This window comes from Corticium candelabrum, chromosome 1 (genome assembly GCF_963422355.1).
Source record: "Corticium candelabrum chromosome 1, ooCorCand1.1, whole genome shotgun sequence".
In the NCBI taxonomy this organism is placed as follows: domain Eukaryota; kingdom Metazoa; phylum Porifera; class Homoscleromorpha; order Homosclerophorida; family Plakinidae; genus Corticium; species Corticium candelabrum.
In genome coordinates, this window is record NC_085085.1 from 9,123,397 (window position 1) to 9,138,952 (window position 15,556).

Consider the following 15,556-nt stretch of genomic DNA (forward strand, 5'->3'; position numbering starts at 1 on the left):
CTATTTGCAGTAGAAACGAGTCGGTCTTTACATACAATTTGCAGGTATGCGTTTGCGTAAACCATAAATTTTCTTAGAAGTTGTTCTTTGCTGTCTTGCCAAAACGGCGGCACATGCGAAACCGGGACGTCTGGCAGCTACTGCGCGTGTCAACCAGACTTTACCGGTCTTTCTTGTGAGACGGCTGTTGCCGATATCAGTAAGAGCTTCGGTCATACTGCATGACGTCATGTCATAGCTCATTTGTTCCGACAGATGCAAGCATTGCCTGTCCTCCCTTGACAAATCCTTTCAAAGGCTGGGTGAACGTGGTTCACGGCATAACAGCGATAGCCCGTTACGGCTGTGACATCAATTATGTTTTGACGCCGCCGGGAAGTAACACCCGTCGGTGTAAAAGTATTGATGGCATTATGAAATGGAGTGGAAAGTCTCCGACATGCGAAGAGACTACGCGTAAGCTGCAGATGTGGAAATGTGAAAATGAAGGTGTTTAACGGGAGAAATTTGAACAGATAATTGTTCTGACATTCAGTGCAGTACTCGTTGTGTTTACGGGTATATACACAATACTAATACTAGCTGTGATGTTTGTTCCTGCTACGCAGGTAGCGCTAAATTACTCATACAACGTGCAATTAAAATTTAAATATGCCACATTACATGCAGGATGTCCGAGTGATCAGTATGGGGACGTTACGAAGTGCAGTAAATGCAACTGCTCATCTACTCAGTATTGCGACAAACGTGACGGCCACTGCTCGAGATACGATACAATAGATCTCACTTATCTCAGACAAGCAGGTGATCCTAATTAAGTTTATTGTAAGACTGTTGGGTTATATGAATTTAGTAAACTAGTACATCTTGCGTTTTCAGTAAGGTGTTTATGTAACTTTAATCAGTCAGGTCTGCTCGTGGGCATTAGGCGGAAGATAACACTTTTGTATGTCATTGATTCAACATCAAGTGTAGTACAGGCATAATTAAGTAAGTGCTTTCTGTTTTAATTAATAACATTGTTACAGTACCACATTGATATTACTTCAACACAGCACAATAATACAGCATTATACAATATAGGCAACTATTCACTACTTAATTAAAGAAAAGTGTCTCTAAACAGCTAAGTTAACGTTGTGACTACGAACAGTTTTCCTGCCATTTGAGGCAAGAAAATAATGGAGTGAAACAAGGTGGTGAGTAAACGAGGTGAGCCACATCAATTAAGTAAAAATGCCAACAGCGGGTGGCACCAAAGCTGGCAAAAAGCTAAGTCTTGTCATGCACTTCTGCTCAGAATAGTTGTTGCAGAATTATTTTTCAACACTTGAAACAAGCTGATTATTAGAGCAAGAATAGAATAGCATGAAAAAAGTCGGCATACTACTCTAGGAATTGTTCTAATTAGCCCATCAAAGTCTTGTGTTATAAGTGAATTACAGTAATCTGGCTTTGTGACCGTCGCAAGTGATCATTGACATATTCGTAATACAACTATTTACGTTCTCAGAGATATTCTTACTTTAATAAACTGGTTGGTTTAGAAATTTTCGAAAGCACCGCGTTTTTCATACAAGCATCTCATGTTGTCTATGTAGCTGCAATGCCTATTGAAAAATTTAATCTGACAAAAGCATTTAGTCCTATTCAGTAAGAAATTGCGGAATATTTCAACATTTTTTGTAGATCACTAAAGAGAAATTACAATCTCACTCTAGTTTATCAGTTGAAAATCTAAAGTACACATAGATACAAACCTAATGAAATATTTATTATAAAAATAGAGTATACATGAAGCTTTTGACGATTATTTACATGTTATTTAAGGAATGATGTTGATAATAATTACAGGTACTTTTGCATTATTTTCTTGCATACATGCAGGCACGTATGCACACTATACATACATGCATGCCTACATAATAATTTACGCGCACATGCGTGGCATAACCATTGAAGATAGTAAGCTACAGCTATTTGGTAGAACATTCAACAGAGTGGCAAAGTGGCGACTACTTGTGGACAGACTTGACTAGCACCACATCATATCCCTACACACAAAATCAGCGACACGAAACTACAAACACTTTACAGACCGGTACAACGCAGCTTACCACACCTGAAGCAGGAAAGGGTCAAGACCTTCAAATAGCGATTATAGCTGCAGCTATAGCAGGAGGCATTGCAGTTTTATTTATATCATTCGCAGCAACTTTCTGTGCGTGCCACAAAAGAAAGCACACGAACGTGACAACTAGCGATGAAACAAGACAAAAATGTTCAAAGCCAGACAACCCAGTGGTTGTTGATCGAAGTAGCAATACAAATAGAGAAAGTGAGACCAAGCCAGTACCTCCACCTCGACCACCAGGACACGAATACATGACACTTATTGCCAACGGTGATGTCTCCTCTGATTCTCACCACAACTACACGAGTTTATTGGAGTCGACACGAAATCTAGAGACCGCTACTAATCCGGAACTCACGTCGTCTGACACATATCAAGAGATTGAAGACGTCATGGAAGAGAAGACACAATTGGAAAACAACTTTTACTACATAGAAATGAGTGAAGGCGATCACAACTACATTGAACTAGAGAGTGGAAAAGTAGAGCACGGTTGCATAGAGAGACTAGATTCTCGTCTCTAGCTAGAACAAGATAGATGTACCTAATAATTGCTGTCATTAACGAAACACAATGCTTCCCAAAAGTTACCCTTTTTCTGGATTTAGTACGTAGACCTTGCTGAATTCTCTTGGCTGCTCCCGGTTTCGAGAATTGATCTTTCACACCGGTCGTTACGCTAATTAGAGGAAAATTGCACAAAATTTTAATTGGTCTTAGTGATATGATAAATATTATTCAAGTCAACCATCGCTGCATGACTACAGACTATTTTTGCGTTTAGTACATGGAGTATGATTTCTTTATTTGCAAACGTATTTACACAGCAAGTAAACGTGCAATGCGTATTCAAACGTTGCATTTTATTTTAACGTTCTAAAGGCGGCATTTAACCAGGTACCGTTTAATTAATTAATTAATGGAAAAATTTTGGTACTCGGCGCTTGCAGAGATGCAGCTGCGTATAGAAAGAATGCAAAATTGTGCAGAAAAGAATTTTTGCTGAATATTCTTTCTACTATAGAATACGAACAATTAGAACTAACACCAATATTCTACACAAAATCAAGCAATGCATGCATTAGAATTAGCCAGCCAGCGATAACAATTTTCTACTCTAGAGTCTGCAACTATGTCAAAAAAGTTTGTTTGATATCAAGTTTAACTGACTTGAAACAGCACGGAACAACAGCATGATAATGTCCATTACAAGACTCGAAACGCACCGAAGAAAGAATGATCGCTTTTGTAATATATGTAAACCGTTCTGGCCGTTCTAATAGACAGCTTGTCCCCCTTTCGCAAATTGATTATTCTTCCAATGTACAAACTGGCATGGTCTCCTGGTGACCGAGAATACGCGAGAGCGCTGTCGTTACCATTCACAACAATAAAAAATCGGATATCACTGTATTTAGAAGATACGTAGTGCAGCAGTTGAGCGTAAACGTAGTAGACGCCGTCAGTGGGCACAGTAATGTATCCGTCGGCGTAAGTCATTCTTCCACGCAACAGAGGACAAAACAGGTTTGAACAGTTGTTTGTGCGCCAACGCGCTACAGGATTTTCTACAACCAGTAGAGAAACACAAGGCAGATGACATACAAATTTCTATCAGTTGTAATGTTACAAATGTGCATGAAGATGCAAGCCGCGTAAATGGACTGACCTTGAGTGAAAGTACGGCTGGTTCCATCTCCAGACAAGTGAGCAGCGGGTTGGATAGCTGTAACAGTCTACAAATCAAAGACTGCAATAAAAGAACAATTTAGTGCAGTGCAGATACGTGTTTACATGTAAGCAAAAAGCGTCGCGAAGCAAAAGTGAGATCTAAGAGATTCCAGCTTCAGCTGCTTGGCAGAAACCGACTGCCGTTACCATGACACCGAAACTGTCAGAACGAAAAGGTGTCACATACGGGACATACGTATTGCTCCTAGTTGCGCATATTTTAGGTTTCCGTATAGGTATAGCCTTCATTTCCGTACTAATTATCAGAAACACAAAGTAGACTCTGCTGGAAAAAGCTATTTCACGAACGTTGGTGGTCTAGCGTTTCTTACTGGTTGTTCATCTTTACAGTTTGCTGCATGATAGCCAAACGCAAATACTGCTGCATGATTGGACCAAACTAAGGGCGTTGCAATTCCTGACATAGCCAAAGTTGAAACATCCACACAATGACATGGCATCCATAAATTTCGCACACGTACTTACCGTATTTCCGATAATAGTGCCCACGAGGAACTATTTTTATTCTAAAACATGGGGCATTACTTGAGCATGGGGCACAATTCGCGCATGGGCCATTATTATTCGCAAGAACATACTGTTGCATTGTTCATTTGCATACCATCACACTACACAAACAAACTATTTAATCAAATCTTACGTTTATCCCCCTAGCTACTTTCGCTATCAATTGAGTCGTATTTCTGGTCACTCAGTGGTTTTATCTGGCTGTTCATTTTATCACAATCGCACACATTGATAGACGGCCGTGCACATAACTGGGTTTGAAATACTACCCCAGTGGGGCACTAATCGAGCATGAGGTGTAATTGTTTCGTATAGGCTCACCATGGGCATTATTTGAGCATGGGGCACTATTCGCGGAGATAGGGTAGTTTGCAGAGTGGAGTAAGTCAAGCGTTATATTTTGAGTACAATAATCGCTAAGTCACGTGAGTTTTAATTACAAAGTTTCATCTAGGGCTCATATAGGTGAAATTGTTGGCGGGCGAGCTTCTCAGACACTAATAGTTGCTGCATGCTTGACTATCTATCTTAAGTTAGTACTCCAACTACTTATACTGTTCGCGTTATAGTATATAGGTGTAGTGTACAAGTACAACAGTAATTGTTGTGCGCTAACTAATTTAGTCAAGTCTTTGCAAAATTTTCCAAACAATTTTGAAAAAAGCAAGAACCAAATTCAACACAAACAGTATAAAATAAATATACTGTTTTCTAACCTAATACAACTTACTGATCGGATTCTAAAGTCAAAGCTCAAGACCTATCATATTTATAGCTGTAGAACGTACAACATAGTAGTATGATACCTGTAGTTGACTTTGTAAATGAGAAATCTAAAAATTTAAGAAAGTTTGTTGTTTACGTTATCAATATTTGTATCTGTAGCTAGTACTTTGCTGTTGAGTTTTGATTCTAGAGAAGCCATTTGAGTCTTGAGAGCACTAACCTAATACAACTTACTGATCAGATTCTAAAGTCAAAGCTCAAGACCTATCATATTTATAGCTGTAGAACGTACAACATAGTAGTATGATACCTGTAGTTGACTTGGTAAATGAGAAATCAAAAAATTTAAGAAAGTTTGTTGTTTACGTTATCAATAATTGTATCTGTAGCTAGTACTTTGCTGTTGAGTTTTGATTCCAGAGAAGCCATTTGAGTCTTGAGAGCACTAACAGGATCACAACATGCCTTCAAACTCTCTCTTGTATCTTCATCAATCTGGACGTATATTCAATCAGAATATATTTGTGAATAAACAGATAAATGCAATGATTTTGTACGTCACGTCCCGCAACTCCTTGCGATCCTCTCTCTCCCTTGTGACCTGTTAAACCTCGTGGACCCTAACAATAATCAATACACGTGTATGAAAAATAAAAGAACATTTCTGCAGTGCTATTTTATGCAAACTTTGTCTCCCTTGTAACCACGTGCACCAGAAGGGCCTGTATGACCAGGTGGACCCTAGTACAACCAAATGTATCTCATTATTGTAGTAGAATGTTTGCTGAGTGCTTACAGGATTTCCATCAGATCCTGCAACACCTCGTGACCCAAGAATTCCCTTTTCTCCCTACAAATCAATTACTTCTTTTCTCTACATTCAACTGACAATAACAATGGTATATCCACTTTGTTTCCCTGGTTTCCTTTCAAACCTGGTAAACCAGGTGGTCCTACTGGACCCTGCACAACAAATATTGGTAATACAGTAAGAACAATCACAGTTATTAATTAAGCTGACTATACACGCTCAATATTAATTGTGTTCACCTCATGCCCTGAAGGCCCAGAAGAACCTTTGGGTCCAATCATTCCTGGTTTTCCCGTTTCACCCACTGGCCCGGGAGGTCCCTACATTTATCATAGTATTACGTTTATTCAAACTCATGGTTCACTCACTGCAGGTCCACGAGGACCCGGACCGCCTCTTAATCCCGGATCTCCCTGAGTATAACATTGCAATTCTAAGTACACTCAGAAGATACAAACTTAGTTGGCGGTCTTACTTTTATTCCAGTAGATCCTTTAATTCCGTAGTTCCCTTTTAGACCTTTGTAACCCTACGTAAACAACAAACGAAATGTGATGTGACCCTTCAAACAAACCGTTTAGACGTTTAGTGGCATTTTGTACCCTTTCTCCGCGCAAACCCGGATGACCAGGTGCACCCTAACAGACAAATATATTAAATATTATAAACAGTATGACAAATTTCAATTTAAAGTTTATGCAGTATAATACTATTTTCGCCCTTGGAGACAAAACTGAAGGGAAACTCCAACGGTAATACAACCTGACCTTATAATGTAGTCTTTATCGTGAAACTTCGTACTGAGCTCCTTCAGGCATTGTCTGCCGCAAGCAGTCGCTTTGTAGCGGAGAAAACGCGGGTTAGGTATGGAGCATGCGCCAGGCTGGCGCTAAGCTCCGTCTACACCAAACGAATTGCCTGTGCAGCTCAGTTATCTTGCCAGTAAACTATACGAAAACTAAATGAGAATGGTAGCTGCTGTAGAGAGACTTGGCTGTTGATGCATGTGCCTCTCACGTGGAGGTCACGTGTCAAAGTGCTGGTAAGTGCGTTTGTGTTTTGGTGTACGTCTTGAATACACCAGTAGAGATACGAGGTTGGGATAGCTTAAGGGTCGTCAAGCAAGGTCTCCTAAGCAGAATACAAGAGTTTAACCTAGAGGCCTCCTCAAGGACAGCCTATAGACACAATACGCGGAGAGGATGGAGCAGTACATGATCGCACCTGCAAACAAGGGTGAGTCAGCACAAAAGGTAGCGGTCTTTCTTACAGTAGTTGGTTCAAGACCTATTCCTTGCTTAGAGACTTAGCTCATCCTCAGAAACCGGCAGAAGAGACGTACGATGAACTAGTAGGCATGTTGGAACAGCATTTCCAACCAAAACGTCTCATTGTGGCTGACCGGTTCACGTTCTATTCTAGAGTGCAGAAACATGCAGGGCGAATCATTAAGAGAATATTTAGCAGCTAGCTCTCCATAAAATCAGCGAGCACTGTGTCTTCTAGGAATTCAGAACGGAAGCCCTAAGCAGACGGTTTTGTGTGGTTTCAGCAAGAAAACCATTCAACGTAAATTGTTGGCTGAAGACAATCTGACGTTGGACAAGGCGCTAAACACAGCCCATTGGATGGAACTTGCTGCAAGCCAGGTCAGTCAGCTACAGATGGCGCTGGACACAAGTCAAAAACCAGAATGAGATATCCATGAACTCTCGTGCCACTGGAAAGAATCCTAGCAGTGAACATATGCAACTAGCAGCGCACTCAAAAAAGACGAAAATGAGCCAAGGGAAGCCTACGGGAAAGGCATGCTGACGATGTGGTAAGTCTAACCATGCAGCGTGAAATTGTTATATTTCAAGAATTCGGAACGCCGGATATGCCACAAACGTGGTCACATAGGGGGCGTGTGCAAAGCCAGAGCCGCGACAGCTAAATGCATGTAGACAGCTCATGGTCGCAGGCCCAGACGAAGATGTAGAAGTACAGGAACAGAATGAAATTTACCGCACCGAAAAAGGCAAATCTAAAGCCCGGTTCACAGCACGACGCTGGCTCGAGCGTCGTACGAGCGTCCTGGACACAGACGATGAGCGAGCGTCAGCGTCACACTGTGAACATGTCAACGTCCGCGACGCTCGCACGACGCTCGCAGGACGCTAGGCGAGCGTCCACGACGCTGGAATAGAGAAAAATTCTAATCAAGCGTCCAAGCCGGAAGTGACCCAGCGTTCGATGACATCATGTGCTCCGTTCTAACCAATCGAAAGTCAAGTCACTGAACGTATCCGGGATATTCTATTCGTTCACATGGCATCGATCATTGATCCGTCGATGGAAGTTTTCATTGAGAGTGTGCGTGGTTTTCCCTGCGTATGGCAAGTTCAGTCAAAGGACTACAAGGACATAAGGATGAAAGAAAACGCTTGATCGAGACTACGGCGCAGCAGCGCAACAAAAGCAAAACGTCGCCGTCCATGTCTGTCGCGAGTACATTGTACACACGTGGGGGAGATGTATGGTCGATGTCACCACGAGTAGTAGCACAGAAAACTTTAATTCTTACACTGAGTGAGGGGCTTCAGCTCCCAGCCCCTTGCTCTCTACGCCGGTAATCTACGCTTCCTTGACATACCTGAACCTTCAGTTCTGCGTGTTTCTCCTTGTAGATCGATAAAGCGAAAGCGGACGCTAATTACCGTTGAGTTCTATTGCGCTAGCCTCATCTCATGTGAGAGGAGAAGGTCAAGTCTGCTGAGAGAAAACGGTCTTTAACATCCTACTTTTGTTACAAAGAGTTCTTCTAGGGCCTCCAAATTAACCAAAGGTCCCTCTATAGTAACAATGATTTCCGTTTAGTTTGCATGTATTTTACTGGCAAGATAACTGAGCTAAACATGCAAGCGTAGGCGGAGCCTAGCGTCAATGACGTGTGTAGTAGATTAGAGAGACAAGTTGCAGAGTAACAATCCAGGGTAGAACAGTGTTCCCGGGTGCGGTAGATTAGAGGCGCAACCACTAGAAATATATGTTGAGTTGCGTTCACTACATTAGCGACGAGGATGGACGAAGCCCCAGCGAGTGAAACATTAACAGCCACACCAATACCTGCAGTAGCGTTTAGCAGGCTAGACGCCTTTGATGCGGAGTCCGACGAGTGGCCTCAGCATGAGAAACAAATGTTGTGCTATTTCGAAGCCAACGGCATTAAGGATGAGTCTAGAATGAAGGCAATTTTCTGTTAGCAGTCGGCGCAGGCACGGACAAGTTACTGCGCAACTTGACGGCTCCTGCCAAACCGAGAGAAAGGTGTTTCACAGACCTGAGAAAAGCTCTGTTCAACCATTACAATCCTAAGCCTTTGGTCATGGTACAGAAACTGCGATCCAATTCGAGAGTCTGGCATACGGGTGAGTCAGTTGCAGAGTTTGTGTCGAGTTTTGCGAGTATGGGGAGACACTGAACGAGATCCTCCGCGATCGTTTAGTATGTGGTATTGACGATGAGCACAAGCATTGGCGTTTGTTAGCAGAAAAGGAGTTGTGGGCTTTGGAAACAGCGCGCGGTAAAGAAGCCGCGGGAAAGAATACGCGGGAGATAATGATGTCCAAAGTTGTTGACACGACAGAAGAAGCAGAGGATACAGCGGCTGTACACCGAATGCAACAACAAATGTTCAAAACCTGTTATCGTTCTAGATAGTTCAAAGAAGCTAATTAATGTTTGCATGCAAGAAAGTGAGACACCTCAGTCAAGTCTGTTGTTCAAAAGGGCAAGGCAAGAAATTCAGTCGGATTATTAAAGCACAGCTAAAAGCGCAAACCACACATCAGGTAGAAAGGGCAGAGGATGACAAAAAAGAATCTTTAGAGCTGAAACACATATACCCTGTAAGCAAAACCAAAGCGTTTCCCTTGACGACATAAGTGAAAATAGATGGGAGATGCTTGACAAAGATTGAAACAGCAGCAGCAACGACAGCAATTAGTGCCACAACCTACAAGACAATGTGGGGGCTGTCTCCTCTACTTCTTAGAGAGATTACCACCATACTGAGAGCATAAAGGGGCAGAGTAAATAAAGTGTTATGACTATCAAGGCCAAGGTACAAGGGGCAGACAAGGCCCTCCTTAACAACTGGAGTTACACGTCGTGGAAGCGAACGGACCCAGTTTGCTGGCTAGAGATTGGTTGCGACACAAACAGGTGGATTTGAAGGCACTGTTCAGTCAGTCTGCACACACACAGTAGCCCAAAGGAGCTGTTAGAAAAGAACAGAGAGGTTTTTCAAGATGACCTTGGAGAGCTGAAAGGTATCCAAGCCACACTCAACACAAAGTTACAAGAAACACCACGTTTTCATAAGACACGAAAGGTGCAGTATACACTAAAAGAGAAAGTGGAAGAAGAGCTGTTTAGACTTTAAGCAGCAAGTATTATCAACACAGTATAAAATTTTCATATTGGGCCACACCACTCGTTCCAATAGTGAAGTCCAATGGAACATTAAGGATTGGTGGAGATTACATGACGACGGTAAATACCATATTGGAAGTCGACCGACACTCATTGCCCGACATAGATGACTTGCTGTCACAGTTAGCACGAGGGGTAGCATTCTCAAAACTAGAGCATACCACCAGTTGCGCCTGGGGGAACAGTCCCAATAACTGACAACCATTAACACGCATAAAGGACTGTTTCGTTACCATCGGTTAACCGTCTAGAATAGCATCGGCACCAGCTATATTTTAGATGATCACGGAAGGCTTGTTAAAAGGCATGTCTTGCGTCGTGGTATACCTTGACAACACAAAACAATCTTGATAACGGGAAAAAGTCAAACTGAGCACATGAAAAACTTGGGAGAATTTTTGAAGAGTCTAAGAGAAACTGGGTTGAGATTACAACAAGACAAGTGTCAGTTCATAAAGGATCTGTAGTGTATCTATGACATCAAATCGAAAAAGATGGATTACACCCCACGGAGGAAAAGATGAGGGCCATTTGAGATGTACCGATACCATGAGAAGTATCAGAGTTGAAGGCATACCTTGGAATGCTGACCTACTACAGAAATTTCCTTGCAGATTGAGCGACAGTGGTGGCACAGCTGCATGCCCATTTACAGAAGGCAGCAACATGGAAATGGTCAGAGGATGAGGACAAGGTTTTCCAGGAATCGAAAAGGTTGTTGACATTTTCTCGGGTACTGTTACACTACAATACCAAGTTACCACTGTTGATGGCATGTGATCCTTCACCTTTTGGAATAGTGCCGTTTTGTCGTACAAACCTAAAAATGGAAATAAACATCCCTTTGCGTTTGCATCGAGATCGCTGTCGCCAGCTGAGAAAATTATTCACAGATTGACCGTGAAGGGGCTGCAATCGTATTTGGAATTTCAAAATTCCACTGTTATATCTATGGCCGAGACTTTGAACTTTTTTTCTGATCACAAACCACTGAAGCAACTGCTTGGCGAAGAACGAACCATTCCAGTGACGGCTTCAGCACAAACTCAACGGTGGGCGCTACTATTAGCGAGATATCAGTATACCTTTCGCTACAAAGCAGGGAAGAGGCACAACAACGCTGACGCACTAAGCCGAGTGCCTCTACCGGATCTACCACATCATACATGCCAGCCGGAAGCAATACTTTACGTTTTGGAACAGTTGGAGAAACTTCCAGTTACAGCTACACTGATTGCACGGTGGACCACCAACGACCCAGTACTGTCTCAAGTGCGAACATGTGTTAGAGAAGGCTGGCCACTAAAAGTAGCAGAAGATGTACAACCATACAAGATAAAGAGTCACGAACTGTCTGTTGAGGCTGACTGTGTAGTTTGGGAAAACAGCTAGGGTTGTGATACCCCTGCAGGTCGCACACGGATCTTGACCGAGATTCATGAGGGCCATCCTGCAACTGCTAGAATAAAAATATTGGCAAGAGGTGTGGTCTGGTGGCCAAACATTGACGCAGAGGTGGAAAAACTGGTCAGGAAGTGAGAAATATGCCAAATGAACCGCCCAAACCCTCCTTCAGCGCCGCTACATCCATGGCAGTGGCCAAAAACCATGGTCAAGAGTACACGTGGACTTAGTAGGACCGCTGCTAGGGTCAATGTTCTTAGTAATAGTGGATGCACATTTAAAGTGGATTGAGGTCTACAACACAGGGCAGGCATCTACAGGCTTGGTGACGGTACGTAAACTGCTACAAACTTTTGTTCAACACGGACTCCCAAACGCGGTAGTCTCGGATACGGGTCGTGTTTTACCAGCAGTATGTTTTCAGAGTTTATGAGGCAGAATGGCATCCAACATATCAAAGTTGCACCATATCACCCAGCTTTCAATGGTCTGATAGCACTTGCCGCCCAGACATTTAAGGCTGGAGTGAAGAGAATGATAGTGGGTACTCTAGAAGATCTTATTAATCGTTTTGTTTGCATAACGAACAACACCAAACACCACCACGAGAGTATCTCCGGCCAAACTCTTGATGGGACAGAAACTCAAGACTCGCCTGGACGTGGTCAGGCCAGGGTTAGAGGAACGGATGATAGGCAGGCCAGGCAAAAGGAAGGCCATGATCAAACGGCGCGAGACAGAGTTTTACAAGAGGGAGGCACTATTTTTGCTTGAAATCATAACGAGGGAGCCGCCTGGTTTCCTTACAAAATAGTGGATGCGACATGGTAGTTGTCACTTAGATGTCAGTTGGCAGACCAGAGGATAGTACGTAAGCACCAGGATCTATTCCGGCACCAAGAACCGCCAACTGCTGAGCAAAAGCAGGAGGCCAAGGTAGGAACCCCTGAGTTACGAATGGTTAAGAGAAACAGAATGTAGAAGTACCACCACCTACAGATTCCGCTAAAACAGACCCGTAGCAAGCATGAGAAAATGGTCCGGTGAAAGATAAAATTAATAGTTATATGCTGCGATTGATATTAATGTCTTAGAAAAAAGCATTTCACTCAACAACAAAGAACTAAATCGTACAACCATTTAATTAGAAAGCAGTCAAGTCTTCACAGAAACTGCTCCAGAACACTGTGTATTCCAGCGTAATACATGGCCAGAACATAACATCGCACACCAAATGCCTAAAGTCAACATGCATCAGAACTTGGCAAAAATGTTTGATCGGTGCTCTGATTCTCCCACAAAGTCATTTAGAATTGCTTTCAGGTCCAGTGCATCTGTCCTGTTCTTGTGAACATAAAGTAGCATGAGATAGTTTAGCCACTCTTGCATCATAGTTGTTCTAAAGTAGCTTTTGAGTCGTCTCAGCGCTCTAAATGACCTTTCAGATGACGCATTGGTGGCTGTCATGACCAACACAAGTTGAAAAAGGCGTTTCACCTGTGATAAATGGACCCTCTGACCATGAGACAACGAGAGAAAATAAGACTTTATGTCAAAGACGGTCATCTTTGTGCTGGCCTCCTTTGATTGAAGTTGATACGTTTGTTGGAAGTGGACTCCAAACGTTTGAAGTTGTGCATACAGCATCTCCTGGTCAAAGTCATCTTTATAGAATGCACAAACCGCTTTCAGATCATCTTCTAACTTCTGCTGTTTGGCAGCCTTAATCAAAAGTGTCTCCAAAGAATGATATATTCTGTAGCCAGGCTGATCAAATCGAGATTGAATACAGTTGATAATGAGATCGAGTGCTTCATAATAGCACTGCCTATAGTGTTCTTTTGGGGTCTCATGAAAGTCCCCTTCACACGAATCCTCACAAAGCCTCCTAGGCATTTTCCTCCTTTGGGGTAGCTGTGGGTCACTGACATTCCCTGGTGGTGGCAGGAAGAGTGACAAGAACTTCAACTGCTTCACGATGACACGCACTCTTTACGTGGTTTTTGAATCCTGTGGTTGCATCTTTCCAGTTTGAAAATCCATGAATACAATTATAGACCAAAAGTCTACTTCGGTATGTGCTAGAGTACTAACAAAAGCAGGATCCAGTTTAGATTTGATCGGTTTGAGAGCCAATGCTTTTACGCACAGGTGACAAAACACGACATCGTCAGCCTCGTGGTAGTAAAGAAATGGCCACTGATGAAACCAAGATGGCCTGAAGCAACGCAACTCCGCCTTCTTCCCAAAGGGGCGCTTTGGAAAATCGAAGTTCAGGGGTTGGTGAGGCTGGTTAAGAACGGCTTGATCATCAGCAAAGACTTTCGATGTGCTGGCCGCCATACTTAGAAGATTTAGGACAAATCCCTAATGTGGCTTCGAACCCTTCTACTCTTACACTGAATTCTTCCAGCTATTTCTGGTACGTATCTCAATTTTTACAATATAATCAATGTCCACTGTGATTATTACATTACTCTGTGCCTGATAACGTAGACAAAATAGAAAGTAAATAATATATTTTATCACCTATAGCTATATAACCGGAAGTCTACGCCATTCTGCCGCTGCTGAAACTACAGTCTCTGAAAAATGGTCCGGCAAATACCTGTCGGACCGCTTGCTACGGGCCTGTAAAAAACCACAACCGGAAACCATTCAACCAGATCAACCAACCGGAACAGTTGGGAAAGTACAACTCTGCGACGATCAAACAGAGTGATCCGACCGCCGGACAGACTGCATGAACTTGTAGTAGTGAGTTGTGACTATATTTGGGAAAAAGGAATGTAATAGATTAGAGAGACAGGTTGCATAGTAATATTTAGAGCAGTGTTTCCATTGTAGATTAGTTGCGCGAGCACAAGAAATATATGTTGAGTTGTGTTCACTACAACGTGCAACCTGGCGCATGCTCCGTACATAACACGCGTTTTCTCCGCTACCAAAGCGACTGCACGCTTGCCTGAAAGTAGGGCAGCACGGAGTTTTACGATAAAGCCTACATTTTAAGATCAGGTTGTATTTCTGTTGGAGTTCCCCTCTAGTATTTAATTTAAAGTGTATGAAAAGCAATACAACATTTTTATATTCCTTAAGCAGAAGCTAGCATACCTAGGTGACATGCAGTAACCTATTGGGTTTTAACTATCACAACATCTCATACTAGACATTTCGTACCATTTCTCCTTTCTCTGCGGCGCACACCACTGAGTCCACGCCCACTCCAGCTGCCGCTGTGGTGATCACCCACAATAGCATCAACATCAACTCACTTCTTTTCATATCCAAACGAGCGATCTGAACACGAAACAGCAATCAGTAACGAGCGGCACGATATTCATGTAAGCGTCTCTGTAGCTACTCATCTAGAGACATGCAGACAATACACGAGTTAGTAATGATCGCTAGAAGACGACGACGGCGTTATAGTTAGGTATGAAGCGGACCGAGAGAACCGAGCAAGACGTACGGATTATCAACGTCGCTTGAAACGCGCAAATGACGGATCGTTGCCCGTACTGAAGGTATAGCGATACGCCAGTTGGGTGGGTGGTCTGCTATGTAGACACGCCTAGATGCTGCTGCCAAACATAATATTTAGGTTTCGATCTCCCGTATCCACTGGCATCCTCTTTACTTTTCAAACTGTTAGTTCCTAGTATTCTAACACTATCGCTCCACCTACTGTACGTCGTTTGCCTCTCGGAGATGAACGAGTTGAGAAGAGGGCTGGACAAACGGGG

At 42.8% G+C, this 15,556-nt stretch overlaps 2 protein-coding genes across 6 annotated transcripts; one reads left to right on the forward strand and one right to left on the reverse strand.

The window, feature by feature from the left end:
- The first annotated feature begins 573 nt into the window (after window positions 1-573).
- On the forward strand, window positions 574-2,792 carry LOC134197593 (uncharacterized). Its single transcript, XM_062666942.1, has 2 exons — window positions 574-804; window positions 1,988-2,792. The coding sequence occupies exons 1-2, from the start codon at window positions 588-590 to the stop codon at window positions 2,656-2,658; spliced, it is 888 nt and encodes a 295-aa protein (XP_062522926.1). The 5' UTR covers window positions 574-587; the 3' UTR covers window positions 2,659-2,792.
- A 323-nt stretch (window positions 2,793-3,115) lies between these two features.
- LOC134181005 (pulmonary surfactant-associated protein D-like) lies at window positions 3,116-15,372 on the reverse strand. Of its 5 annotated transcripts, none has more exons than XM_062648201.1 (15): window positions 15,283-15,372; window positions 14,991-15,110; window positions 6,533-6,568; window positions 6,406-6,459; window positions 6,299-6,343; window positions 6,170-6,250; window positions 6,029-6,082; window positions 5,916-5,969; window positions 5,807-5,860; window positions 5,677-5,739; window positions 5,516-5,614; window positions 5,286-5,339; window positions 5,200-5,226; window positions 3,804-3,870; window positions 3,116-3,702 (listed from the first exon to the last, which is right to left on the reverse strand). In XM_062648201.1, the coding sequence occupies exons 2-15, from the start codon at window positions 15,093-15,095 to the stop codon at window positions 3,341-3,343; spliced, it is 1,155 nt and encodes a 384-aa protein (XP_062504185.1). In that variant the 5' UTR covers window positions 15,096-15,110; window positions 15,283-15,372; the 3' UTR covers window positions 3,116-3,340. The 5 variants fall into 5 exon arrangements, with proteins under 5 accessions (XP_062504185.1, XP_062504201.1, XP_062504175.1 ...); XM_062648217.1 differs by having other exon boundaries at window positions 5,570-5,614; window positions 15,200-15,303; XM_062648191.1 differs by having other exon boundaries at window positions 15,200-15,303.
- Window positions 15,373-15,556: the final 184 nt, after the last annotated feature.